Source organism: Crotalus tigris, unplaced genomic scaffold, assembly GCF_016545835.1.
Source record: "Crotalus tigris isolate CLP2741 ecotype Arizona unplaced genomic scaffold, ASM1654583v1 scf7180000017668.6805642782:7212621, whole genome shotgun sequence".
In the NCBI taxonomy this organism is placed as follows: Eukaryota; Metazoa; Chordata; class Lepidosauria; order Squamata; family Viperidae; genus Crotalus; species Crotalus tigris.
Window position 1 is genome coordinate 6,521,883 of NW_024096554.1, and position 26,251 is coordinate 6,548,133.

The window sequence follows — 26,251 nt, forward strand, 5'->3', positions numbered from 1 at the left end:
TCTCCGGGAGATCTCCTCGAACAGAGCCGGATCCAGGCGCCATTCCGCCTGATCCACCTTGGCTCTGCTCAGGCAGTCTGCCTGGGTGTTTGCCTCCCCCGAGATGTGTTCTGCCTTGATAGAACTCACGTTGGTTTCTGCCCACCGAGCCAGAGCTAACGCCTCCTTCATTAGTTCCGCTGATCGCGTTCCCCCTTCCTTGTTTACATGGGCCTTGGCTGCTACATTGTCCGTTAACACGAGGACGTGCCTCCCTGTTACTAGATGTGAGAAATGGCGTAGGGCCAGGTGAATGGCCCGGAGCTCTAGCCAATTGATGCTGTGTGAGAGGTCCTTCTGGTCCCACTGGCCCTGTGCTATCTGGGTTCCCAAGTGGGCTCCCCATCCGAACCGGCTCGCATCTGTCGTGAGCGTGACCCTGTTCGGCTCTTTGAATATGCTCCCCTTGAGTATCTTGGGAGATATCCACCATTTCAGAGATCTCATCACCTGTGCTGGTACCAAGACCTTCCTGTTGGAGGTGCTGAGATTCCTCCTCTGGTAGGGTAGGAGGAACCACTGCAACTCCCTCGAGTGGAGTCTTGCCCATGGTATAATGCCCATGCAAGATATCATCTTTCCCAGGAGTTTCGAGAGCTGTATCAAGGGCACTCTCCTGATTCTCTGAATTTGTTGAATTAGCTTGGATATGCTGATTCGTCGATCCTGGGAAAGGTATACCCTGCACTGTGACGAGTCTATTACTGCGCCTAGGTGTTGCAGTCTCCTTGAGGGAGTGAGATGACTTTTGGCCAAATTGACCGAGAATCCATGCCCCTGCAGGGCTCGGATTGTGGTCTTGAGATCTACCTTGCTTGTTCCTGAGATCTGGACTGGATCAAGATGTCGTCCAGATAGAACTGTACGCGAACCGGCATCAGTCTGAGATGGGCCGCTATTACAGCTAGAATCTTGGTAAATACCCTTGGCGCTGAGGATAGTCCGAAGGGTAGGGCCCTGTATTGGTAATGTCGGCCCGCGTAGGTGAATCTGAGGAATTTCCGGTAGCTGGGATGAATGGGGATGTGTAGGTACGCCTCTGTTAGGTCTATTGAGGATAGTAGATCCTCTTCCCTGACGCTGGCTAGGATGGATTTCAAAGAGTGCATCTTGAACCTCCTGTATTTTATGTAATAATTCAGGCCCTTCAGGTCCAGTATTGCTCTCCATCCTCCTGACGGCTTCGGGATAACGAAGAGGATGGAATAAAATCCTCTTCCTTCCTCTCCCCTTGGTACCCTCTCTATGGCTTGAATTGACAGGAGGTGAGCTATGGCCAAAGTTAGCAACCTTGCCTTGTGTACCTTTCTGGAGATGGGACATCTGATGAACCGGCTTGGTGGGGGAGAACAGAAGTCTAAGGTCAGTCCATGCCTGATCGTTTCCAAGACCCAGGAGTCGGTAGTGGTCTGCTCCCAGACCTCGATGAAATTTCCTAACCGACCCCCGAGGGAGTGTCCTGTTTGGCGTCACTTGGTGCGCTTAAAGGATCTGCCTCCCGATCCCCTATATGGGCGTCTGGATTGGAACTGGCCTCTGGCTCCTGTGTTTTGGCGATCCTGGGGTCGATCCTGTCTTGGATAGAAGGATCGCGAGCCTCTGGGCCAGTCCCAGGATTGCCCTGACCGAAAGGGCTGCCTCCATTCCCAGGGGCTTCCTGGGCGGGAGTCCTGTCTCCGGAAGTCTTGACTGCTTCTCCTATCAAACTTCTTTGATGGGTGTACTAATATTTTCCTCTTGTCTCTGCCTTCACTGACATGTGGGTCCAGTATGGACCCAAATAGGAATGCCCCGCTGTATTTGGACGTTGAGAGACGCCACTTGGACCTCAGGTCTGTCTTCCAATTTTTGAGCCATAGTAGCCTACGCGAGGCTACTGTGGCCGCAATGGATCTTGCCGCGTACTTCGTTGCGTACAGCGAAGCGTCAGCCGTGAATTGAGAGGCTGCGAGGAGCTTGGCCAATGTCTGGTGTACTCTGACCTGATCTGGAGGCACCGTGCTTTGCAGCTCCCTCAGCCACATAATGCAGGCCCTCGCGAAGAATGATGATAAGGTGGCTGCTTTGGCCGCCCAGGCTGCAGCCATGTGGGAGCGACGGAGGGAGTGTTCAAATTTCTTTTCTTCCGGTTTCAAGGCTTCCGCCATGTCTCCTGGAATCGCGGAGGTAGAAAATAATGAGATCAAGGGGTTATCTACCATAGGAACCTCTAACATGTTCGAGAATGAGGGAGAAAGGTTGAACAGCTTTCTTTCCACGCTATTGGGCGCCGGTGGGCTTGCCAGTGAGGACCATTGTTCCTCTACCGTGGTCATGAAGACCTCCGGACATGGAATGTACTTATCCTGTGAGACCTTCTTGGCAAATAGAGGATTGGCCTCCTTGCTTGTAGAGGGCATCTCCTCCTGTACTGAAGTTAGGCTGACTGTGGAGACTGCCTTTATCAGGAGTGATTTTAGGAGCGCAGGGTTAAAGAGGCCAGAGCTCGTCGCCTGCTCAGGTGCGGTCTCCTCATCCTCCGAAAGGGGCATGTCTGACATATCAAGGTCTAATGAGTCACCCTCTCCTATTTGAGAGGAAGTCTCAGAAATGTTGGTATGGGGCGGCCTGGGTCGTCCCTTATGGGGTGTGTGAAAGGCCACTTGTCCCTTAGAAGCCATGAACTGGGAAAAGGCATCCTGCATGAATGCCTGGAATTGTGCCGACCATATGTTCTCCTGCGCTTTGTCGCTGGAATGACACGCTGGAGTGTGGTCGGGTGAAGAAGTTGGTGAGGAGGGAGTGGAGGAATCTAACTGTTCAGTTTCCCCAGGAGGAGACCAAGTTTTGAGAACTTCCTGGGCAGTAGGTTCTGAGATGGGTGTCACCACTGGGACAGGGGAAACCATGCTTGTCCCAGTGGAATTGGTTCTCTGTGCCCTGCTAATTTGTCTTTCTAAAGCCAAATGTCTCCTTGAAGCCTCTCGCTCAGCCGTTTTAGATTGTCCCTTCTGAGTAAGATGCTTTGTTTTAGCCTTCTTCTTCCCCCCCACCTCTGGTTCAGAGGATCTGCATTTTTGCTGCTGTTGTGGGGGGGGGACAATTGAGGGACCTGTGTGACTGAATACGAGACATTGTCTGCCATTGTGCCAGACACCCCGAGTAGGTAATGCCTGGAGTGGGGGAATAAGATACGCAGATCAGATGCAGATGCTTGGGGCTGAGCCCTCCTCTGCCTATACCAACAATGGCCGGACAGACAGGATTCTTTGGACAGGAGATCCTGCAAGGCAGTGACTAAAGGTCACTATATGAACAGTTAGAGAAAATTATTCCTCCTCACCTCCTCACCTAATCCCAGGACTCTTCAGCCCTGGTCCAACACAATGCAACTGGTGACTTTAACTCCCCCAATTTGTGACTATAAAAACAGATCACATTCGAATTGATTGCAGTTTGCCTATTTTCCCCCTCTTCCCTCTTTGTAATGCAAGTAGGCTCCTCCGGATGGCGAAAAGCCCCACCCACAATGGAATGGCGGGTTAATCCGCTCGTTCAAAATGGCGAATTGGAGGAGGCCACTCCCCCCAACCACAGCCTATGGAGACCACGAGGCTCACAATGGCGGTTCTAGCTGCCGGCTCTGAAATTTTCCTTGTCCTCCCTGCGTGCCGGCAAAGGAAAAAGGGGGGGGGGCAAGCCAGGAGGCGAACGCCGGCTAAAGCGGCCCTTTCGGGCTTTGAGTGCAAGGGGGGGGAGGGCCCCGCGCCGATCGGCTGATAAATGTGCTGGGGGTCGGTAAACGACCCGGTGAGCCCCCCGAACCCCTTGGCTGGTCTCCCTAGCCCTTGGGGATACTCTCACCGCTCCGATGATCCTCCATTGGGTGGAGATCTGGTCTGAGCCAGCTGCTAAAGGTCTTGTTATTGCTAATTTCGTCTGGAAATTTAGTCTGGGAAGAGGGAGATTTTGTCTTAAGCTATGGATTTTTGAAGAGCTGAATCTCGCACTGCTATCGGGCTTCGAGACTGAGTCAAAAACTGGGGTCACGCCCAGAGGAAGGGGTGTGGCCAAAATTTTTTACCCAGTCTGCCGGGCAGGAAGGCTGTCATAGAACCCATCCATTGGACTCTACAGCCATCCTGCTGGAGAAGTGCAAATCATGTATATGGACATAGATAAGTAAGAACACCAGTTAACTGTTAAAATTTCCTTTTTCTTTCAGGAAAATGATTGCTCATTTTGGATACAAAATTAGTATCCCAAGAAGTCTCTTTGGAGTGGAATGATTTTGCTGTGATTCAAAAGAAAGTAATGAAAATGTTCTATATGTAGGTGCTAGATACACTATTAAAAATAAACTTATTTTTATCTTCTTAAAGGCTTAATAACTTGCCACTTTTAAAAAGAATTAAATACTGGCCTCCATATTTATATTTTTTAAATTTGCAGTGTTTCCTATAAATTTAAACTGTGGGGGTAGTGACAGGTGATATGGATCCCAAATGCATTTAAATTCCATAATTGGTTTTCTAATATCTTTATATTCGTTCCAGGTTGCTTGCATCTATTTTGATAAGTCAGCACTGACACTCTAAGTTTTATTACAAGCTTAGAATTTCATGGGCTGCACCTGGCCAGGCCACAGTGGAAGGGTTTGGCAGGCTTTGTTCCATATATCCACTCTGTCTTGAACCAATTTCACTAACTTGGATGTAGCTGCCTCTAAGAATATTCTTCAGTAGTTGAAATACACATGTCTATCAATTTATAGCAACTTTAGCATCTTAGAAGAAAGTTTTAGAATATTTGAACACAAAGAGAGAGAAAGCTGTATAAATACGATTTCTTTATGTGGTCATACTTAAGATGTCCACCAGTACTGAAAGGAATAAGGAATTGTAGCTTCACTACAGTTCGAAAGTTGCTTTAAGTTTGACAGTGATAGCCAAGTTCTCTTTGGCAGACAAAGTAGATCTCTCTTTGCTTTAGGCAAGTATTGGTGCTCTGTAAAGGACCACTGTATAGAAGAAGCAAGGAAAGACAGTTATAGTTAGATGAGATGTACACAGAAGAACACAGCTCCTAGACAGCATCACCATTGATGGTATGTTATTCATTAGAACCCTACATAAAACCCTACAACCAGTGACTGTTCTTATCTCCTGCAGAAAAAAACAGAAAATATGCAGTATCAGCTTCCTTGCTATATAGGAAAGAGAACAGCTGATACTAAGTGATCTATATGGATCACTTAGGAAGGCCATTTTTAAATATTGGAACTATTTCAAGGAATATGAGATTATAGGTGGAACCATTTGCTCCACTTCTGCAAATTTGGCTATTTCTATTCATAATAAAAATAATATAGGGTATAAACAATCTTGCTCTCATGAATACTGTTATGTCTCAGCCTACGTGAGTCCTTGTTATGCTCACAAGGAGAAACCCCTCTTCCAAGAAACAGGCAGGAACTGCAAGAAAAAACCCAACCTCTTTTATTCCCATAGACCTGAGTCATTGTCCAAGGCAAACAAATACAGTCCACAGAATCCTCAACACGAATGGTTGCACCTCCCAGACCTTCTCTTTTATAATTCAGCCAAGGCGTGGCTTCCTAATGCCTTCTCCTTTGCCTTTGGAGCCACCCCATTGCATTCCTCTGTCCTACGTGCTTCTCTTTCTTGCACATTTGTGCATCCAGGATTTGTCCCAACTGTTCTTCATCACTGTCCAACTCAGACTCTCACCACAGCTGTGTCTCAGCCTGAGCCAAGTAAAGGGGCCAGGCTCCTTGTCTGACTGTAAGTCTTGGAGTTCCTCAGAGCCTTCCTCTGACTCTAATTCACTCCAGGCCCCACCTCCTCATCTGATTCCTCAGACTCAGCTGCTGGATCCACTGACGGGCGAGGAATCACAACAAATACATTGCCATATTCCATGCATGGAAAAATATATATGGATCAATACATTTTGCAGATGTCCTGCTTTTCTGCCTGTAAAGTATCAACAATATTCAGACTCAGCTATAGTCAGGTTGAAGGTTATCCTATTTTGCCCCAGAACCACAGAATTGATTTGGGATTCAGCCAAATTTGAAACGTCCTTTTTACTTTTCCAAGGTGATTTTCAAAAACAAATTCTAAGGATTCAATCTGCACTGGGAAAAAATAGACCATTGTCTATTGTTTATGTATCATCCCTTGATTAATTTACCCTTCAATCCCTAGGATAGTTTTGAATATTTATTATTATTTATTATTATGTTGTTGGATGCACAGTCAGCCAGATATTTAGACTGGAATTTGTCACTATTAATCTACCTATTGAGTTCTTCCCAAGGACCTGGGATAAGGCAGATCTTGTTTGATGATGCTAAAGGTACTGTCATAGGATAGAAGCTGTTACAAGTAAAGCTGCCTTTTGCAATTGTCTGATGATAAGTTTGTCAAAGTCAATGGCGTTTAACTGTTTTAGGACTGTTTTGGATTGCACCAAAGGTGCCTATTGATACTATCGTTGCTTTCTTTTGCCATAGTTATTCTATTTGGTAGTCTTTGTATTTTGAGATTTTCTCCAGTTCTTTTTCTGCTATTCTGCTGTCTCCAGGTACAATGTTCATCATCCAGACACTTTTGTCTTTCTTATCAACAATTGTTACATCTGTTGTGTTATGTGGCAGGAGTTGTATTATTATTTTTGATGTTAGAAATAGGAACATATGGGGTACAGATATTGAACACATGCTACTTTTATACACTACTATAAAGGCACTGTGATCTCTGACCACAGTATTTATCTTTACTCATATTTTGCTCATGAATAGACATTTTTACATGAGACAACGAAAGATACTTTAACCACATCTTTCAAAGTGAAAAATGTAAGCAAATGCAAAGGAATCAAGGACAACATTTAAGTTCGATGGAAAGTCATACATTCATATATTCATCTACAGCAGTGGTTCTCAACCTTTTTAATGCCGCGACCCCCAACCAGTCATAAGTCGAGGACTACTCAACCGGTCGTAAGTCGAGGACTACTCAACTGGTGCAGCACCGTTTGCAGAATGGGACTTTTGGCGGGCTCAGCAGGGCAGAGACAGCCTGGACAATTCCTATTGGCTTTTGAAAGCCAATAGAATTAGACTCTATTCAAGAGAGTCTATTCTATTGGCTTTCAAAAACCAATAGAATAAAAGGGAGTAGCACAGCTAAGGAAAAGGGGGAAAAAATGGCGGATTGCATTATTTGGCAACCCCCGTGAAATGATCGTTCGACCCCAAATGGGGTCCCGACCCACAGGTTTAGAACCACTGATCGACAGAAATATATTGTTTCCATTTTTCTAATTCTAATTAGAAATTTTGATTGTAATTTAAAAATGTGCCAGTATTCATGGAAATATCTCTTGTGCTTACAACATACCAAAGAGTTTTTGCAAGAATGGAATGAACAAGTAGATTCAACCCTCTGGAGTCAGGGGAGGAAAAATTGGCACCCTCAGAAGCCCGAGGCTTTGACAGAGAGAACAACTGCACTGGCTGGAGGCATAGGAGCAGCATCAAGGGATGCCAAAGGATCTAGTAACATCACAAACACCACGACAGCTGTTTGAAGCAAGACTACTCCGCTTTCAATAAGGAAATAGAAGGCAGCCCATCAATCGAGATGAGTGGTTAAATTGCAAAAGGAGAGTTCTTCTGGATTTACATGGGGTCACACACAGGCATCAATCACAGCTAGAAGCTATTTTGCTTTTTTCCACCCAGGAACCAAGAACTCTACTTTCTTTAACTAAGAGCTTGTTTATTTGCTGGCATTTCCAGGAATATACCCCGAAGGCACAAATGCTTCTCCCTGGAGGGTAATCATATGAAAATGCCTTTTTAACCAACAAGGACTATGTAAGCATAGTGGCACACATACATCTATGCACACATGTATATCATAGCTGTTTCTAGGAGATTTGTGGATTAGAAGATGAGTGCCTGGATTTTCATGATATCTTGTGCAAAATTCATCAGTGCGATTTTCATGTCCAATTTCTTGGCCAAAATCAGCCTAAGGTACCCAGTTACATAATCAGGCAGGATTCAGGCCTGATAAGGGACAGAAACAGCATTGGTTGCATCTCTGGAGGGAATGGGATGGGGGTTGTGCAACCATCCTTGCTCTGCTTGATCTCTGAGTAGCCTTCACCATAATAACCTTCTGAGCTGCTCTGGGGATTGGGGTCGGCAGCTTTGTATTGTGCTGGTTCGTCTCCTTCTCCAGGATCAATACCAGTCAGTAGGGACTGGGGAGAAGAGATCCGGCCCTTGGCTCCTACTATATGGGATGCCGCAGTGTTTGGTGCTTTCTCCTTACCGATTCAATCTCTATATGAAGCTGCTGGGTGAGCTCATCTATTGCCATGGGCTGGAAGTGTCATCAATATGCTGATTATACCCATTATACATTTCTGCCTCTGGTGAATTAAGTGATGCTTGTCAAGGTAATTATGATTTAGTAGCTGACCGGCAGAAGTGATATATAGAGAACGCATGAGGGTAGTATCCCTTTAAGAGACTGTGTCTGAGAAGAATAGCAGTTGGAACCTGCTTGCTCACTTCAACCGTTTGAATATAACTGACTATCTTGTATTCTGTATGCTCCCTGATTATTGTTGTTTCATATTGTATATTAAACCACAGTTCTTTTAACAAACCACTGTCAGATGCTTATGCTTCTGCGTTATCACAAGAAGAAAATAAGAAAAAGGCTGCGATAATTTATAGTTTTAAACAACAATGCTTTGATGTCTTATTGTGGCGCCTGGAGGCTGTGAGGGTCAGGATGGGGAACAACAGGCTTCAACTGAATGTCTGTCAATTTTTCACAAATCACTCCAGACTTGGCTATGTCATCAGGCTTGGGGGCCTCAAGGGAACTGTAGGTTGTTGAGGTGGCTCCATTATTGTTAATATCTGTTGTTCTCTCCTAGCCTTTTTAAAATTGTACAGGTAAGAATTGTACAGGAAGAATTTGTGCTGTTCCTATCAGATAAAATTGCTCGGATTCGGACAGACCTAGACTCCGATTGGGCAGGGCCTTCTGAGATGACTGGGGCAGGTCTTAGCCCAATTTTATGGGATGAATTTGAGTCTGTGACCGCTGAGGATGTTGACAGCGGTGGGAGCGATGAGCGCCTCCACTTGTTTATTGGACCCGTGTCCTTCCTGGTTGGTCTCGGCCGCCAAGGAGGTGACACGAGGCTGGCTCCAGGTGTTGATCAACGCTTCGTTGAGGGAGGGGTCTTTCCCACTATCCTTGAAGGAAGCGGTTGTGAGGCCCCTTCTCAAGAAGCCTACCCTGGACCCGGCTGACTTAAATAATTTCCGTCCAGTCTCCAATCTCCCCTTTTTGGGGAAGGTTGTAGAGAGAGTGGTGGTGCTCCAGCTCCGACGGTCTCTGGATGAAGCGGATTACCTAGAGCCTTTTCAATCTGGCTTCAGGCCCGGCTTCAGCACAGAAACTGCTTTGGTCGTGCTGATGGATGATCACTGGCGGGCCCGAGACGGGTTATTCCTCTGTCTTGGTGCTACTTGACCTCTCAGCGGCTTTTGATACCATCGATCATGGTATCCTTTTGCGACGACTCGAAGGGGTGGGAGTGGGAGGCACCGTTTTACGGTGGTTCTCCTACCTCTCTGGCCGGTCGCAATCGGTACTGGTGGGGGGGCAGAGGTCAACCCCGAGGCCCCTTGAATGCGGTGTGCCACAGGGGTCGGTCCTCTCCCCCCTCCTATTTAACATTTACATGAAGCCGCTGGGTGAGATCATCAGACAGCACGGGGTGAGGTTTCATCAGTATGCTGATGATACCCAGCTATATATCTCCTCCCCGAGCTCTCTCAGTGAAGCGGCTGATGTGATGGGCCGTTGCCTTGAAGCCGTGAGGGTCTGGATGGGGGTTAACAGACTCAGGCTCAATCCTGACAAGACCGAGTGGCTTTGGATGTTGCCTCCCAAAGATCATATTAACTGTCCAGTATTGACTCTAGCAGGGGAAAATATACCCCCTTCGGAGCGGGTTCGCAACCTGGGTGTCCTCCTTGATCCACAGCTGAAATTGGAACATCATTTAACGGCTGTGGCTGGGAGGACCTTTGCACAAGTTCGTCTGTTGCACCAGTTGCGACCCTACCTGGACCGGGAGGCTCTCCTTACAGTCACTCATGCCCTTGTCACCTCACGTCTGGACTACTGCAACACACTCTACATGGGGCTACCCTTGAAAAATATTCGGAGACTACAGTTGGTCCAGAATGCAGCCGCACGAGTGATAGTGGGTGCTCCTCGGTACACCCACGTTACACCTACTCTCCGTGAGCTGCACTGGTTGCCTATTGGTCTCCGGGTCCAATTCAAGGTGTTGGTTATTACCTTTAAAGCTCTATATGGCTCAGGGCCAGGTTATTTGCGAGACCGCCTACTACCTCATAGTTCCCTTTGTCCGGTTAGATCCCACAGGCTGGGCCTCCTTCAGGTCCCGTCGGCCAAGCAATGCCATTTGGTGGGGCTGTGGGGGAGGGCTTTCTCTGTGATGGCGCCCACGTCTTGGAACCAGCTCCCCCCAGAGATTAGGACCGCTCCCACCCTGTTGGTTTTCCGCAAGCTTCTTAAGACCTGGCTTTTCCGGCAGGCCTGGGGTTTATAAAATTTGACCCCTGGATGACTGTTATTGTATTGTTCGTTTTGTCATGTTATATGGTGTTTTTATTGTTAGCCACCCTGAGTCCTGCAGGAGTGGGGCGGTTTATAAATTTTAAAAATAAAATAAATAAATAAGTAATCCTTGATTTATGAATAGTCCTTGAAGTTACAATTACTGCAGCCTCCCCGCAGTCAAGTGATCACATTTCAAGTACTTGGCAATTGTCTTATATTTAAACTGATTGCAACATTCCATGGTCACATTATCACATTTTGTGACTTTTTGTTGTTTCGTGGACAGTGGATAAGCTGGATTCGGACTTAAAACCACGTTTCACTTAATGACCACATGATTCATTTAACAACACTAGTGACTCATTTACTAACAGTTGTAAAACAGATGTAAAATCAGGTCCAGTCACATGATTTATGACCCAACAAGTTACAATTAAAATTCGGGGCTGAAATGTGGTTATAAGTCGAGGACTACTTGTAATAATTTTTTTAAACTATTGATTGGTTTTTACATTATTAACCTTTTGTAGTTAATTCCACCCAGAGTCACACTTTAATATAAAGATGATGAATGAATAAATGAATGAATATAAATAAAATACAAACCAACATTATTTTCCATCCATTCAAGATTATTTTTTCTTAACATTAAAAGTGACTGCCTAGAAAGGCTGAGAGGATTAAAAGAAACCATTTTAATTGTTAAAAATGACTATCTGATCATTCAAAGAACATTATATATGTCATAATCAGTAATTATGGTGGTAAACTAGTAAACAGATGATATCATTTCCTCCTTTCTCTATTTCTGAAGCCTGTGTTTATCATATCAAAAACATTTCTTTATTCTCTTATATTCTTTTATATACTGTATTTCCAGCATATTTTTTCCTCTTATATAAGCACATATATGCATACATACAATATTTGGTGTACCTGTTTTATTTACACTTGTATGTATGCATATATGTGCTTATATAAGAGGAAAAAATACGCCTTCAATCTTTTTTGAAAACGTGCCAAATATCAAGCCCAGGAATGAGATAGTATGATTATTTTGCTTGTTGCTGGAGACACAACTCCATTCATGTGCCACTGAACAGCTGCTGTCCAAGGAACAGAGAGTATGGAGGCTGAAGAGGCATACCAAACTACAAATGGTCTTTGTCACTCTCTGGGCACCATCCCAATGTTAGTGCCACAAATACCAAGGCTATGAAAAAAGTACTTTATGATTACAAAAGGTTGCCTGCCATTCATGCAAGGAATAAAATACGGAAATGGGAAAGATTCTACTGTGGGTAGCAAAACCATGGCTAATGGTACCATGTATGAAGAAGTCTGTCTGTCTACATCACAAACTCTCTTGTTCATGATCCCAAAGGAGCCAGTTGCAGTTTCCTATTTCTCCTATCCAACATGCCACAAAAATACTGCAGATCATATGTCTCACAAAATATGTATCCTAAAGAAAGAAACAGTAGTCTCCTATTTAGATTTTTTTTCCTAGAATTAGAATTAGAATAACTGAGTTGGAAGGGTTCTTATAGGTCATCCAGTCCAACCCCACACCCAAGCAGAAGTCCCTATGCCCTATACCATCTCTGATAGATGGCAGTCCAGTCTAAAAGCAGATTATCTTACCTGTTGTGTTTGCTGCCGCTGAATGGCTCGCACTTTGGGAACTGGGCTCTCTCGGGAGGAGGAAGACTGCTGCCGGGATTGATTTCCCTCCTGAAGAGGTTCCATTGCCATCGTGGCAGATGCTACAGACATGCTGCCTGTGCTTCGAAGAGAGGCACTGTGGGGAAGAGAGTGGGGTGACCTGATCATTGCACTGGGTCCTGCTTGGTCTGCTTTGTGGATTTGGACCTGCACAGTGTAACTCTGACGAGCTGGCAAAGCTTGTTTGTCCAGCATGGTGGCCTGCCCAGAAAAATCTTCATTCTGAGTGCTGCGTTTGGCATAATCCTCCATGCTGCTATTGCTGGGTACACTAAGTTTAAGGTCTTCACTATTCTGGCTTCGGGAACTGGTGACACTCAGGTTATCCAGGCTTGATTCCATAGACACTTTAGGCATTGGCTGAGGAGAATTATTGAGATGATAAACTGGATTCTGGAAAAAAAGAGCCTGAAGAATGCCTGGCTGGTTTAATGCTGAGTGAAGAGGTCTTCTGATTTGAGGGGCGGTCTGTGGTGTTCTGTGGAGCTGCTTGATACTTGCCACCTGGACGACTGAAATCTGACTGCCAGATAAACGTACTGGGGCCTCGTGCATCATGGATCCAGATTCACACTGTGTGACATTGGGATCCTGGAGATTCATCAGCGATATGCTTCGGACATTGGGCAGATTGGTCTCGTCCCCTTGATCAGAATAAGTCACACTCCGGGATGACGTCTGCTGCATCAAGAGCAATTTGCCTTTGAAATACTCTTCATTTGCTGGAGGGGCAGACTTCGACTTGAGCTCACTGAGAAAGAGTCCAAACAATCATGGTCATAACATTATATCTGCTTTTTTGCATGCACATACACATATTTCTGCTTAAACAATTTCTTGGGTTCCACATAAATCTCCATATTATGAGTCACCCAAGTGGAATAGCCTAGGTGAGCAGTGGTGTCATTTATATATGGGAATGGAACCAAAAGTCATCTTGGTTCCCATTCAGAAGCAATGATTGTTGAAAGTGGTAAGTTGGTGGTTGCTTAAGTGAGCAACATTGTTCTGAAAATGAACATTTAATGCAATGCCTAATCTATGCATTTGTTTAGTATTCTAATCTTAATAATTTTAGCCTGCATCAGTCTTTCTGGTTGCTGCAGATGAATCATAAAAACTATATTCTACTGCTCTTATTTTTGTTTTGTATTTCCATTAACGGCTTGTATTTCCATTATCTTTTTTGTACAGATAAAAAGTATAAAGCACATAAAAGATAAAACCGTAATTATACAAAAGAAGTTCTGTCTGCCCAACATGCCTGCATTACTTAATCGTAGGCCAGTGGGGGGAAGAGAGAGGATGGTTCCACACAAGCAGCGGGTAAGCATCTGTGCACGCAGCTCCATTTGTGTGAGCAGAGGGCACGCACACTCACTATTTGTGCAAATGGCGCACACACAAACACATTTGGTCACTGTTCATATAAGTGGGGATGTGCGTGTGCCTGCTTCCGAATGACTCAAGGCCCATAGGTGGCCCAGGGGTTGAGGACTCCTGGCATAAAGTAAGATAAAACCCCAAATTGGTCATAATGTGTCTTTTTTATGGTGAACAGGGAGGCCTTATTTGTCATAACAATAAATATTCATAACCTGCATTAACAAAAATCTAGAGAAAATGAGGCAGCATCTTTGATGTGAAATAAGAACTCCAATACAGTAAGCACAATAGTATGAAGTCTGATCCATGAAAGAAAATATAATCAGCCTACTTTTGTTGTTAAGGATTATTGTGATGAAGTAGCAAGAATATTCTTATCTATTATACCACGTTAAATACTTTTAATACAAGAAAATAAATTCTTTACTTGTCAGCAGAGCACCATCTCTGCATACAAGCTAACTGCTTCCTAGTGCTCCTCTTATTACATTATCAGTACAATATTTGATTAAACAGTGTCTGTTTAATTAATTAAACTGTGACTAAAACTTATTGGCAGTTTGCAGGAATTCTTAAATTGTGGCAGTGGAATTTTGGACTGTTCCTCTTCAGACTGTAGGTCATAGGTAGCATATTTTGAATGTTATTCCTCCTTACACACACACACAGGCACACTCTCTCTTATACGGTTTCTGAGTTTAAAAGATAGGCTGTAGTTCACATTGATATGAGTACATGTTTGTACATACAGTAGAAAAACTCATCCTATTATTGCCAAAGGATCTCAGGTAGCAAATCTGGATAAAGCTTGTGACTTGGAGAAGCACATGTAAGATTAAAAATACTGGGCTGAATAAAGCAATTATCCAGTTAGGAGAATAAAGCACTATCATAACTAAACTACTGCTTTCAGCAAAGCCCCACTCTTGTAATTAGGGCATTACTCTAAATTTTACTTCTTATTTTTCCTATCAAGCTGAACAAAATTATGCATCTCTCTTTCTTCCACATAATGTGTTCATAATGTGAACAATAGCCAGACAAGGCATACCTGTCAGATGGGTCTTCAAATATTTTTTGCAGCCCAGAAGAGAGACTGACATTGGGGCTTGAATTATGATCTGGATAACGTCTTAGCTGTTGCTGGATGGGCAGAGAGTGTGTTGTATCCCTTGCGATGTCAGCGAGAATGTCTGGCAAAGGACCCAATTTTTCCACTGTGGCCTGTAGGAAGGAATTTTCATCCTGATTCATCAATAAGCAATGTAGCATTCATTTCAGGGGTGTTTTTTTTAATTAAACAATGTTGAATGTGGATGGATGAGTGGAAGTTGTAAGAAAACAAGATGGGCATTTATATGTAGGAGTGAAAAAAACAATGCATTGTTATGGAGCAGCAGGACCACGATGACCCAATGGATGGTGGTGATGAAAGAGGGTGCAGCAGACATTGAGGAAAGAAAAGGAAATAGAAATTAAAAATTGAGCCTCCAAAATAAAAAGTTAATGCTCATAAACCTAATGCATTTCTATCCTGCAAAGCAAACTGCAATCAAAGCCCAGAGTAGAGGGCACAGGGTGAGATGGAGTAATACTAAAATCACTACTAAATTAAAGTGTAATCCAGAAAACTAAAAAGGGATTTTTGTTGGAAGCAAATGTTCGTCTGTGGGGGAAAGATTGTGGTCAATTAAATGCATGCTGCTATAGTCTTGAGACCAGCAATTTGGCAAGAGTACTGAAAAAAACCACAAGAAAGTGCAAAGACATATACAAAGATATTTAAATCATATTTTGACTTATAACTACTAACAAGAATGAACATTAATCATATAATTTGTTTATAATCACAACTACTGGACAAAAAGTACTCCATAACTTCCTGGATTGGATCTCAAGTGATCCCTCCATAGATGATAGTAACTCGTTGCCTGGTCACCACTGATGATTCTCAAGAAAGAAAGCAGCACCATATAGGAATATCTGTTATGTATGTATTTATACGGTTGACTCTTGGTGACTGCCTTGACTGCATTCTGCAATTTTCTTAGTAAGATTTCAGAAGTGATTTGCCACTGCCTCCTTCCTAGGAATGAGAGAATGTGTTTGGCCCAAGGTCATCCAGTTGGCTTTGTGTCTAAGGCAGGACTAGACTAGACTAGATTAGGACTAGAACTCACTAGGACTAGAACTCACTATCTCCCAGTTTCTAGTCTGGCTAGAAACTACATCAAACTGGCTCTCTCCAAATTATTAGAGTATGGCTTTTATTTTAGGAGAAGATAATCAAACATAATTTTCTTCAAAACAAAATTGTTCTAAAGCAATATAAATGATGTATATGATGGGGAAAGTGCTTTCATTTGCTTTAGAATTTAGGATTTTTTAAAAATGCAGCTTAACCCAAGCCCAAAGTGATGAAAGTTCAGCGCCAATTAAATTTCACTATTGTCTTTCTACTGATTCCCAATGCTAGGTCTACACTCTTTTAAAGAAATAGATGATGTTATAACCCCTTACTTTAAAAAAAAAGTTAAAGTTAACTTTAATCATTACCCAGGAACAGTTTGTGGAAAAGTTGTGCCTAGCCAGCCCTTCCCAGCCTTCAAACTAATTTACCTTGTCCAGTTCCCAGACAACTTCCCACAGCAATGAATGCAAGACAGCAAACTCCTTTCCCAGATCTATGTATCCTCCAAATCCTGGCTTATTAGAAATGGTGTCCTCATTAGAAATTTCTGCCAAGAAGGATTTCATATTTGCCCATTCATGCTCTAGAAAGGCATTCATAAAGGTAATATATTCTTCTTTGTTCCCAAATCTGAGTTGGGGAGAGAGGAAAACAGAGGGAGGGGAGAAAGAAGGTCAGCAGTTGGGCAGAAAGTTTCCAAAGGAAATGGTAATCCTACAATGTTGCTTCAAATATTCCCAGACACAAAACAATATTTCTGTCACCGAGTGGCGATTTCTACATGTAATACCTAGTTAAATAATGTTGCAGATAGTCATTACAGAGAGACAAAGTTAGTGTGAGAGAGCAGTCGTTACACCTGTCATGTATTCCCCTTCTTTGCCCCCCCCCTCAAATATCCTTAGAGGTTTCTTGGCTTCACAAAGTTCATTTGTTGAGAATTAGAACTGAAAATGAAAAGCCGCACATGAGTCCATCTGTTAATAATACCATTATCTTAATTATCTTCTTTGGCCCCAATCAGGAATAGTAGCAAGTGAAATCCAAATTATACATAACGTCAAATCACAGTCTTGAAATTAGAAACTGCATCAGCTGGAGTCAGTAAAGGTAGTAGACAACAGTAAGGACAAAGGAATGAATTTAGTATGTCATCTTTTACTGCTGGCTTGAGGAAAATATTTGTTTATAAATCTTTGGAGTAAAAAGATCTTTCCTCAGTACCCATGGAGGCTGTATTAGTCGCATCTAGATGGAGGGTCATACTGCAGTTACTTCTGCAATATCACTAACACACATTAGCAAATAAATATATATGCGGTTTGCTTCTAGTTGGAGAAAGTGTTGTAGGATTATGTAGGATTATGAATGCCACAAGTGAAAGCTAACCAGTATCTGGGGCTAATAAGGACAAGTTGCTTCCTCTTCCCTAAACACTGGCCTGGGATGCAACACATCTAGCATTCTTCCAGAGAAAATAGTTGGGCTGATGGGATCCAAGCCTTCTATGCTCCACTATCCTACATTCTATTATTTAAGTGGGAACTTCTGTTTATAATGTTTTTATCACTTTTTGATCTGAAACAGAGAAATGTAACTTTCAGATGTACATTTCTGAACATGGAATTTCAGTACATATACAAGTCTCCATATACTACGAACAGAGATAAGGCAAAAAAAGCTGTATGTTACAGCTGTTGCCAAATCATTCCTATGAAATAACACACGTCACAATGATAGAATAACAGCAAATCCCTTAATGATCATTGCAAATAATGAAAAATCACTTGCCTTGTAAAATTTGCTAAGTTTTGGATAACCTTTGCAATTAGTGTGAGTGCACGAGAGGTACTATCATCAGGGTATTCCTGCATGAGGTTGAAGAGACTTGGAGACATTATGGCTGGGCAAAGGAATCGGAGGAAAAGTGAGGCACTGATCAGGCGTTCGCTGATCTCCTGCCTTCCCCGTTTCAGGCACTGCTGCTTCCATGATGCAAATACCTCCTTCAGCTCCCGAGGAAAGACACTGAAAAAATAACAATATTTGGCAAATTCTCATTGGGATAAACAAGTGAAATTGCTTCTCTTTGCTATGAAATTCCATATTATACTTATCAACACACTGATAAGGGTATTTCTTGTCTACACTTGAAATAAAACCTAGGGTAGAATTATCAATAAATACTAATAACCACTTTCACAAGCTTGGGAACTAATGCTTCCTCTGACACGAATTTCATTCCTAATAAGCTGATACACTGTGGATGGGACTGGGCTATTGGGCTAGGATCTAGGTCCAACTCCAGTTCATCAGTGTTGTCACTGTCTAATGGCAAATGTTTCATAATTGTAGCCTAGTTTTTGCTACTCAGACCCTTATAATTTCTACAGAAATTCTACAGAATGAGAAGCATTAAGTATTCTAGATGCATCTTCCGATTTGCCTTAGATTCTGTATTTTGTTCTACAAGGAGTCAGAACAGGAAAAATATGAATAGATGCATGTTGCATAGGTGGCACTCAGAGCCCTCTCTGTGGGCACTCACGCTGTCTATTGCATAGTCTCATTTCCTCTTGAGTATACAGCATTGTGTAAAAAATGACGTAAGAAACACATACCACTCCTTGTCTAATTCCTATTAAGTGGCTTTGAAGAAGCACAGCTGCTGACTGAGTTTGCCTATGGAATCCTTCACTTTTCCCAATTAAAATATTACATTCCTAGTGAAAGGGAAGATGGAAGGTAGCATCATGACTTTTAATTGCCTTCAGATAGGCAATGCGGTGTCTGGGGATACCTCCCTTGAGGCCTTTGAGACTCATTGAACCACCAGCCTTTCATTTTGCTAAATATCTCTTCACACTTAAATTTTTTTTTCCAAAACTGAATTGGTTTTTCTAGCATTGTTTCAGCAAGTATTTCCTGTAAATGACAAGAAATAATCCTTCATCCACTCACCAGTAGGTATTGACAATTTTGCAGAAGGCTAGCTCACAACACATTTTGAGATTTTCCTGGTGATCAGCTAATTCACTAGGTGGACTTTTGCTGGGATCCACTTCACAGTTCTCATCCGACTCATATAATGCCTTGATAAATTCACCTAACAATTGGGTAATAAGAAGGCACAAGAAAAAATTATTTGAAAGGTTTCTAGATAATTTTGATAGAACAAACAATTATATGGCCTATTCTGTCAACAACAATTTATGTCAGGACATTAATATTCCATAAATTTCCATAAACAATTTTTCCCCTCTTTGATTCGAAGTGAAGTCAAATAACTCTGTTTGAATGTAGGATAGAACACATAATAATAATAATAATAATAATAATAATAATAATAATAATAATAATAACCCCCAGTGAGGCACTACCTTGACGTGGTTGTGGGGCTTGTGTACTCTGAGGAAGATGAGAGCTATGCCAGAGGTTCAACCATACTGGACAGGTCTCATCAGAGGAGTCAGACAAAGAGTGTCTCTCCCATAAAAAATATGGTGAGACGTAAATTTCAGAATGCCATACCGGCTCGGACGTCGCCCGGGTTAACAAGGTCCGCACTAGATATTGGAGTTCCTGGATATCTGGTGAAAAATGGGTTACAGGACTCAGGACTGTTGGCTGAGCAACCAGGGCCAGCAGCTGCAGAACTACTGGAAGAAAAGGTGTTTACCCGTCGCAGATACACAGTGATGGAAAACAAAGAAATAATGATCTGTTACTACAGATCAAGTCCAACAAGAAGAGGATATCTAAAACGAATGCACCAGTTCTGGAAAGAACAACATCCAGAATCAGAAATAACAGAACAGAGACTAGCAGATCAACGCCGATTTATAACACGAAATAAAGTATTCACAGAAACAGAATTGGACGAACTGCAAAGGTTTACCCAGGGCAAAGAAATCAAAGCCTTACCAGAAGTAATTCAGAATGTAGAGGCAAACCAGGGGGAGTTGGCAGTGAAGGAATCCAGCAGAGATATACAACTGTTCTCATTTGGAAACCAGGCACCTCTTCCTCAGGAAGAACAAAACCCTCTAACTAAAGAAATAAAAGAATTGAAACAAAGAATAACTGAGCATCTAGAACAGCACAAAAACAACAGAATAAGGCTGCCTGCATTGAAGCTTGTTCCAAAGAAACAGCTAGCACAAGCATTAAAAGATGCAAATACTGCAATATCAAGTATAAGCACCAATTCACTGCAAGAAACAAACCAACTAATGTACAGCACAGCTGCAGTTATAACAGAATACCTGGGATGCAAAATCAACAAAAAGAAAAACAAACAAACAGTGCACCACAAAAATGGAAGGTTAGACTAGAAAATAAGATCAGCAAGTTAAGATCACATGCAAGCAAGCTAGAACAGATGAAAGAAAAGAAGCTGAAGAACAAGAAGACCAAAGAATACCTAATCAAGAAATACCACTTAGAAACAAGGAAGATCAAGGAAGCACTGGAAATAATAAAGCAACAAATAACAGCTATAGCCAGGAAAATCAGTAGATATGAAGCTCGAATTGCAAACTATAGGCAGAACCTCCAATTTCAATCCAATCAGAAACGTTTCTACCAATCCATCAATGGAGAAACTGCAAGGAATCAGTCAGTACCTGACAAGGAAGAAACAGTGCAGTTCTGGAAGCAGATATGGGATAACCCAAAGAAATACAACAAGGATGCGGCTTGGTTAAAAGAGGTGGATGCAAATAAAACAGAAGTTGAAATGAAAGAACTAGTAATAACAACAAAAATGGTAGAAAAAAGAGCAAAGAAAATCAAAAATTGGTCAGCACCAGGTGAAGATGAACTGCATGGGTTTTGGTTGAAACATCTAACTGTTATACACCCACTCATTGCCAAGCAATTCAACAATATACTACAAGGAGGAGAAATTGAAAAGTGGCTAACAACTGGGAAAACCTACCTAATAATGAAAAATCCAGCAAAAGGGGCAACACCAGGTAACTACAGGCCAATTACCTGCTTACCAACAACATTCAAATTACTAACTGGTGTGGTAGCTGATGCAGTACAACAGCATCTAGTTGAAAACAATCTCTTTCCACCTGAGCAGAAAGGAAACCGCCCCAATAGCAGAGGAACAAAAGATCAACTCCTAATAGACAAAATGATCTTGGAAAACTGCAAGAGAAGGAAGACCAACCTGAATGTGGCATGGATTGACTACAAAAAGGCATTTGACTCTCTGCCACATGATTGGATAATAAAGTGCCTAGAAATAACAGGAGTCAGTAGAAACATCAGAAAATTTGTGCAAAGATCGATGGCACAATGGAAGACACAGTTGCAGATCAATGGTGAGAGGCTGGGAGAGGTTAATATCAAGAGAGGAATATTTCAAGGAGATTCATTATCACCATTACTATTGTTATTGCACTGTTTCCTCTGTCAACAATACTGAATAACTCAGGACATGGTATCAAACATCAAAAACATCTGCTAGACTATCCCACCTCCTTTACATGGATGATCTGAAGCTGTATGGAAAAACATCATCTGAAATAGAATCGCTGCTCAACACTGTCCGTATATATAGCCAAGATATTGTAATGGAGTTTGGCTTGGACAAATGTGCCACACTTACTATCAAACAAGGAAAAATAGTGAAAACTGAAGGAATCAAGATGCCCCACGAAAATAACATTAAGAGTCTGGACGAGGAAGAATACTACAAATACTTGGGTATCCTTCAAGCTGACAACACCAAGCACACTGAAGTCAAGAAAAAGATTAGAGGTGAATACATCAAGAGAGTGAAGAAGATCTTAAAATCCAAACTCAATGGAGGAAATACCATAAAGGCAATCAACACCTGGGCAATCCCAGTCATTAGGTACACAGCTGGAATAGTGGACTGGACTCAAGCAGAACTAAAAGCAATGGATAGGCAGACCAGAAAAATAATGACAATGAATCACGCTGTAAGGACCCACCCCACTTTGCATCTTAAGAAGACAGAACTCTTGGAATAGTTCTTCCAACAGGAATCCTTTATTAAGAGAAAATGGTTGCAGGCATGCTAGACAGGACTTGGGGTTCAATCTCTCCCATTCAAGGTTTTAAGGGGTTCCCCAGTAGTCCCACCCAATCAACCCCCCTTCCAGTGATAGTTTCAAGTATCACAATTCCATCCCCTTTCTTCTTCCGTCTGGATGGAGACTTCAGATAACTACATGAAAGGCAATTACTCTTCTTTGATATGTTAAAGCTTAGAGGCCACAATAAACACACATTCAGTCCTTTGAAGTGTGCTGAAGGAAGTGAGGGCCATAAAGCCCCTTTGCTCTCCCCCTTTTCTCCCTCTTATGGCAGAATCCAGAGAAGGCAGAATTGGGAGTTTCTATGTTTGATAATTAAAGATGAAATATAATTGGATTCTGACATCCGGCCCCTCTTAACAATAAGAGAGATCCACCTGAAAGAAAACACAAGTAAAAAATTTAGTTAGGCTTGTTAGGATACTCTGTGTGAAACTTCTTCAATAGCTTCGGGGCTCTGACGTGACGTTTATGGACCCACTCATTTTGTGAGGCAGGGAGGTGTTTCCAGGCAACTAGGTACTGAGTTGTTCCACGATATCTCCTAGAGTCAAGGATCTCTTTTATTTCGAAGTGTTGTTCCCCCTCCACCATGATTGGAGGTGGTGGGGGGGGGATTTTTGGCCGTAGAGGTGACTGATGCTCTCTTTTCAGCAAGCTGCAATGAAAAATTGGGTGTATTTGCCTGAGGTTTTTGGGTAATTCTAATTCTACTGTTACTGGATTTATGATCCTTTTAATTGGAAAAGGTCCTATATATTTTGGTCCAAGTTTTTTACAGGGCTGTAGGGACTTTAGGTATTTTGTAGATAAGTACACCATTTCTCCTATAATGAATGGTGTAGGCTCAACCCTTTTTTTATCGGCTTGTGCTTTGTATGCCCGCCTAGCTTCATCTAGTGATTTTCTGACTATTGGCCAGGTGTTTTGTAGGCTTTCCATCCATTCTTTCAGTGAAGGGATCGTTGGTTCTTTTGGGGTCAACTCTGGCATAGGGTTGAAACTTTGGCCGTTGGCTATTTGAAAAGGAGTGTAGCCTGTGCTGGAGTGGACTGCATTATTGTAGGCAACTTCTGCAAAAGGAAGTAAGTCCGTCCAATCACTCTGTTGGAAATTTAAAAAACATCTCAAATATTGCTCAAGTACCGACTGGCAGCGTTCCGCTTGTCCATCTGTCTGAGGGTGATGGCTAGATGTCAGTCCCTGAGTGGTCCCTAAGAGGGATAAAAATTCCTTCCAAAATGTAGACGTAAATTGCACTCCCCTATCAGAGATGATGCGTTGGGGTGCCCCGTGCAATCTGTAAATGTGCTGGATAAAAAGTTTTGCTAAGGCCTTTGCAGTGGGAATTTTTTGGCAAGGGATAAAGTGCACCTGTTTGGAAAATAGGTCCGTGACTGTCCAGATAACAGTATTCCCATTGCTTTCAGGCAATTCCACTATAAAATCCATGGCTATTTCCCTCCAGGGGGCTGAGGGACTTGCCACTGGTTGTAACAGCCCTGGCGATTTCCCTTGCAACCTCTTTGCTGATGCACAGGTTGGGCAGCTGGCAACATAACTTTCTATGTCCTTTTTTATTGATGGCCACCAAAATTGCCGTTTAATTAAGTGTAAAGTTTTTACAAATCCAAAATGCCCTGCTGATTTTGTGTCATGGCAAAGTTGCATGAAAGTTAGTCTTTGAGTTGTTGGTATATATAACTTTTCCCCTACCCAAGGCAATCCGTCTCTCATTGTGCACACATGTTTGTTTTTCTGGAACCAATCATCTGTTTCCAAACTTTTTCTGAATTCAATCCCAGTTTGGCTGTCCAGTTGTGGTTTTATTTTGGCTTGGGTTCTTGTGGTTACTGGCGCTGCCAGTTGTGATTCTGCCATTATTGGTCTAGAGTCTGTGGTTCGTGCGCTGTTATATTGGGGCATGCGAGATAGTGCATCTGCCAGGAAGTTCTTTCTTCCTGGTAAATGTTTGAGCTTAAATTGGAATTGGTGAAAATGCTGGGACCAGCGGGCTTGTTTGGGATTGAGTTTCCTGGAAGTTTTCAGGGCTTCTAAATTTTTGTGATCAGTCCATACCTGGAAGGGGATTTTGTTGCCTTCCAGGAACTGTCGCCACGTGAGTAATGCCCAACGTATCCCATAAGCCTCCTTCTCCCATACGGGCCAGCGCTGTTCTGTTTCCGTGAGTTTCTTAGATGTATATGCACAGGGTTGCAATACTGCATCATCATTTTCTTGTAATAGCACAGCCCCCACTGCCACATCACTTGCATCTGCCTGTATTATGAAGGGTTTGTCCATGTCTGGGTGCCTTAGTACTGGTTCGGCAGAAAAAAGTCTCTTTAGTCTCTCAAACGCTGCTTGGCACTCCATTGTCCATGTTAGTGGCTGGCTAGGTTTTACTGAGGATGTTCCCTTCGTTTTTAGTAAGTTGGTGAGGGGCAAGGCTATCTGTGCAAATGAGGGGATGAATTGGCGGTAAAAATTTGCAAAGCCCAGGAAACTTTGTAGTTGCTTTCTTGTGCGGGGTGGTGCCCATTCTAATACTGCTCTGACCTTCTCTGGGTCCATTTCAATGCCCTGTGGGGATATGCGATAGCCTAGGTAGTCTATCCTTTCCTGGTGGAATTCGCATTTTGAGAGTTTGGCCTATAGGTGAGCGGCTCGCAGCTTCTTTAAAACCGCTCTGACAAGTTTGACGTGTTCTTCTTTTGTTTCGGTAAAGATAAAGATAAGAATGTCGTCCAAGTAAACAAGGACCCCCTTAAACAGGTGCTCCCTTAGAACGTCATTGATTAATTGCATAAAGACTGCAGGGCCCCCTTGTAATCCAAATGGCAAGACTTTGAATTGATAGCACCCCATGGGGCAGTTAAATGCAGTCTTCCATTCGTCCCCTTCCTTGATTCTCACGCGATAGTAAGCTTCCCTTAAGTCTAGTTTAGAAAAAATTTCCCTTTCGATAGGTGTGACAGCATGTCTTTCATGAGGGGCAGCGGGTATAGGTTGCTTTCACTGATTGTGTTCAGGGCCCTATATTCCACGCATAAACGTAAAGAGCCATCCTTCTTCTCTCTAAAAAGGACCGGGGCAGCCACTTTAGGCTTAGCTGGTTCAATGAAACCTCTCTCCAGGTTTTTTTTTATAAATCTTTCCATTCCCTCCTTCTCCTTTGGGCTCATGGAGTATAATCTGGGTTTCGGGAGTTTTGCCCCAGGCTTGAATTCAATGGTACAGTCTGTGGGTCGGTGGGGGGGAAGCTCATTCGCCCTCTCCTCACTGAAGACTTCAGCCAGGTCCCTATATTCCTCTGGTATTTCTGTTAATCTTTTTTCCTCCCTATGGATGCTTTTTCTATTCTTGATTCTGGTAGCCTCTCTTGGGGTTTTAAGTCCATAGGGTCCCCCTTCGGGAATTTGATTTCTGTCGTCCTCCAATTTACCCAGGGGTTCCATTTTTTCAACCATTCCATCCCTAGAATCATTGGGCATTCCATACCTGGGGTCACCACAAACGTTAAGTCCTCTTCATGGTTGCCCAGGGAGAGGTGTATTGGCAGAGTGGCTAGGGTAGCTGGCACCCCCCCTGCTATGGATCCATCTAGCTGGCCAAATGAGATTGGTTGTTCCAGTCTCCTGGATGGGATGCCCAGATTCCCCACTAGTGTTGGGCTAATGAGGCAGCGGGTGAAGCCAGAGTCTATTAAGGCTTTCACCTTCACAGCTTCGGGCATGGGGGGGATTAATATAGTCACTGTTTTGAAGATGGGTGTGATGCGTCCACTTACCAGGGGTTCGACTTCCGAGCTGTCATCTGAGGCATCCACCGTCCCTGTGGTGTAGGCTGGAGTTCTTTCCCCTTGGTGAGCAGAGGTGGGGTTTTCTGCAATTTCCATCATTTTCATGGCTGTTTCTTTTGGCTTAGCTGAATACCCTCTGGGTTTGTTGATTGGGGATCTGTCTGGGTTGTGCTGGGGGGGCCTTTGAGCGGCATTCTACAGCTCGATGCCCTTCTCTTCCGCACTTGAAACACCCCATCTGCTTCTTGGCTGTATCCGATGATTTCACCGGTTGGTGTGTCAGCTCAGGCGGGGGGCGGCTCCATTGTTTTCCTCGGCGATGCCTCTTCAATATGTCGATCTC

At 43.1% G+C, this 26,251-nt stretch overlaps 1 protein-coding gene across 1 annotated transcript in view; it reads right to left on the reverse strand.

The window, feature by feature from the left end:
• RASAL2 (RAS protein activator like 2) overlaps window positions 1-26,251 on the reverse strand; it is a 54,983-nt gene that overhangs the window by 11,184 nt on the left and 17,548 nt on the right. Inside the window, exons 2-6 of the mRNA XM_039337019.1 lie at window positions 18,994-19,138; window positions 17,824-18,060; window positions 16,461-16,662; window positions 14,893-15,065; window positions 12,375-13,206 (exon numbers count right to left, since the gene is read on the reverse strand). Of these exons, the coding sequence (XP_039192953.1) occupies window positions 12,375-13,206; window positions 14,893-15,065; window positions 16,461-16,662; window positions 17,824-18,060; window positions 18,994-19,138 (1,589 nt within the window). The remainder of the gene's footprint in view (window positions 1-12,374; window positions 13,207-14,892; window positions 15,066-16,460; window positions 16,663-17,823; window positions 18,061-18,993; window positions 19,139-26,251) is intronic.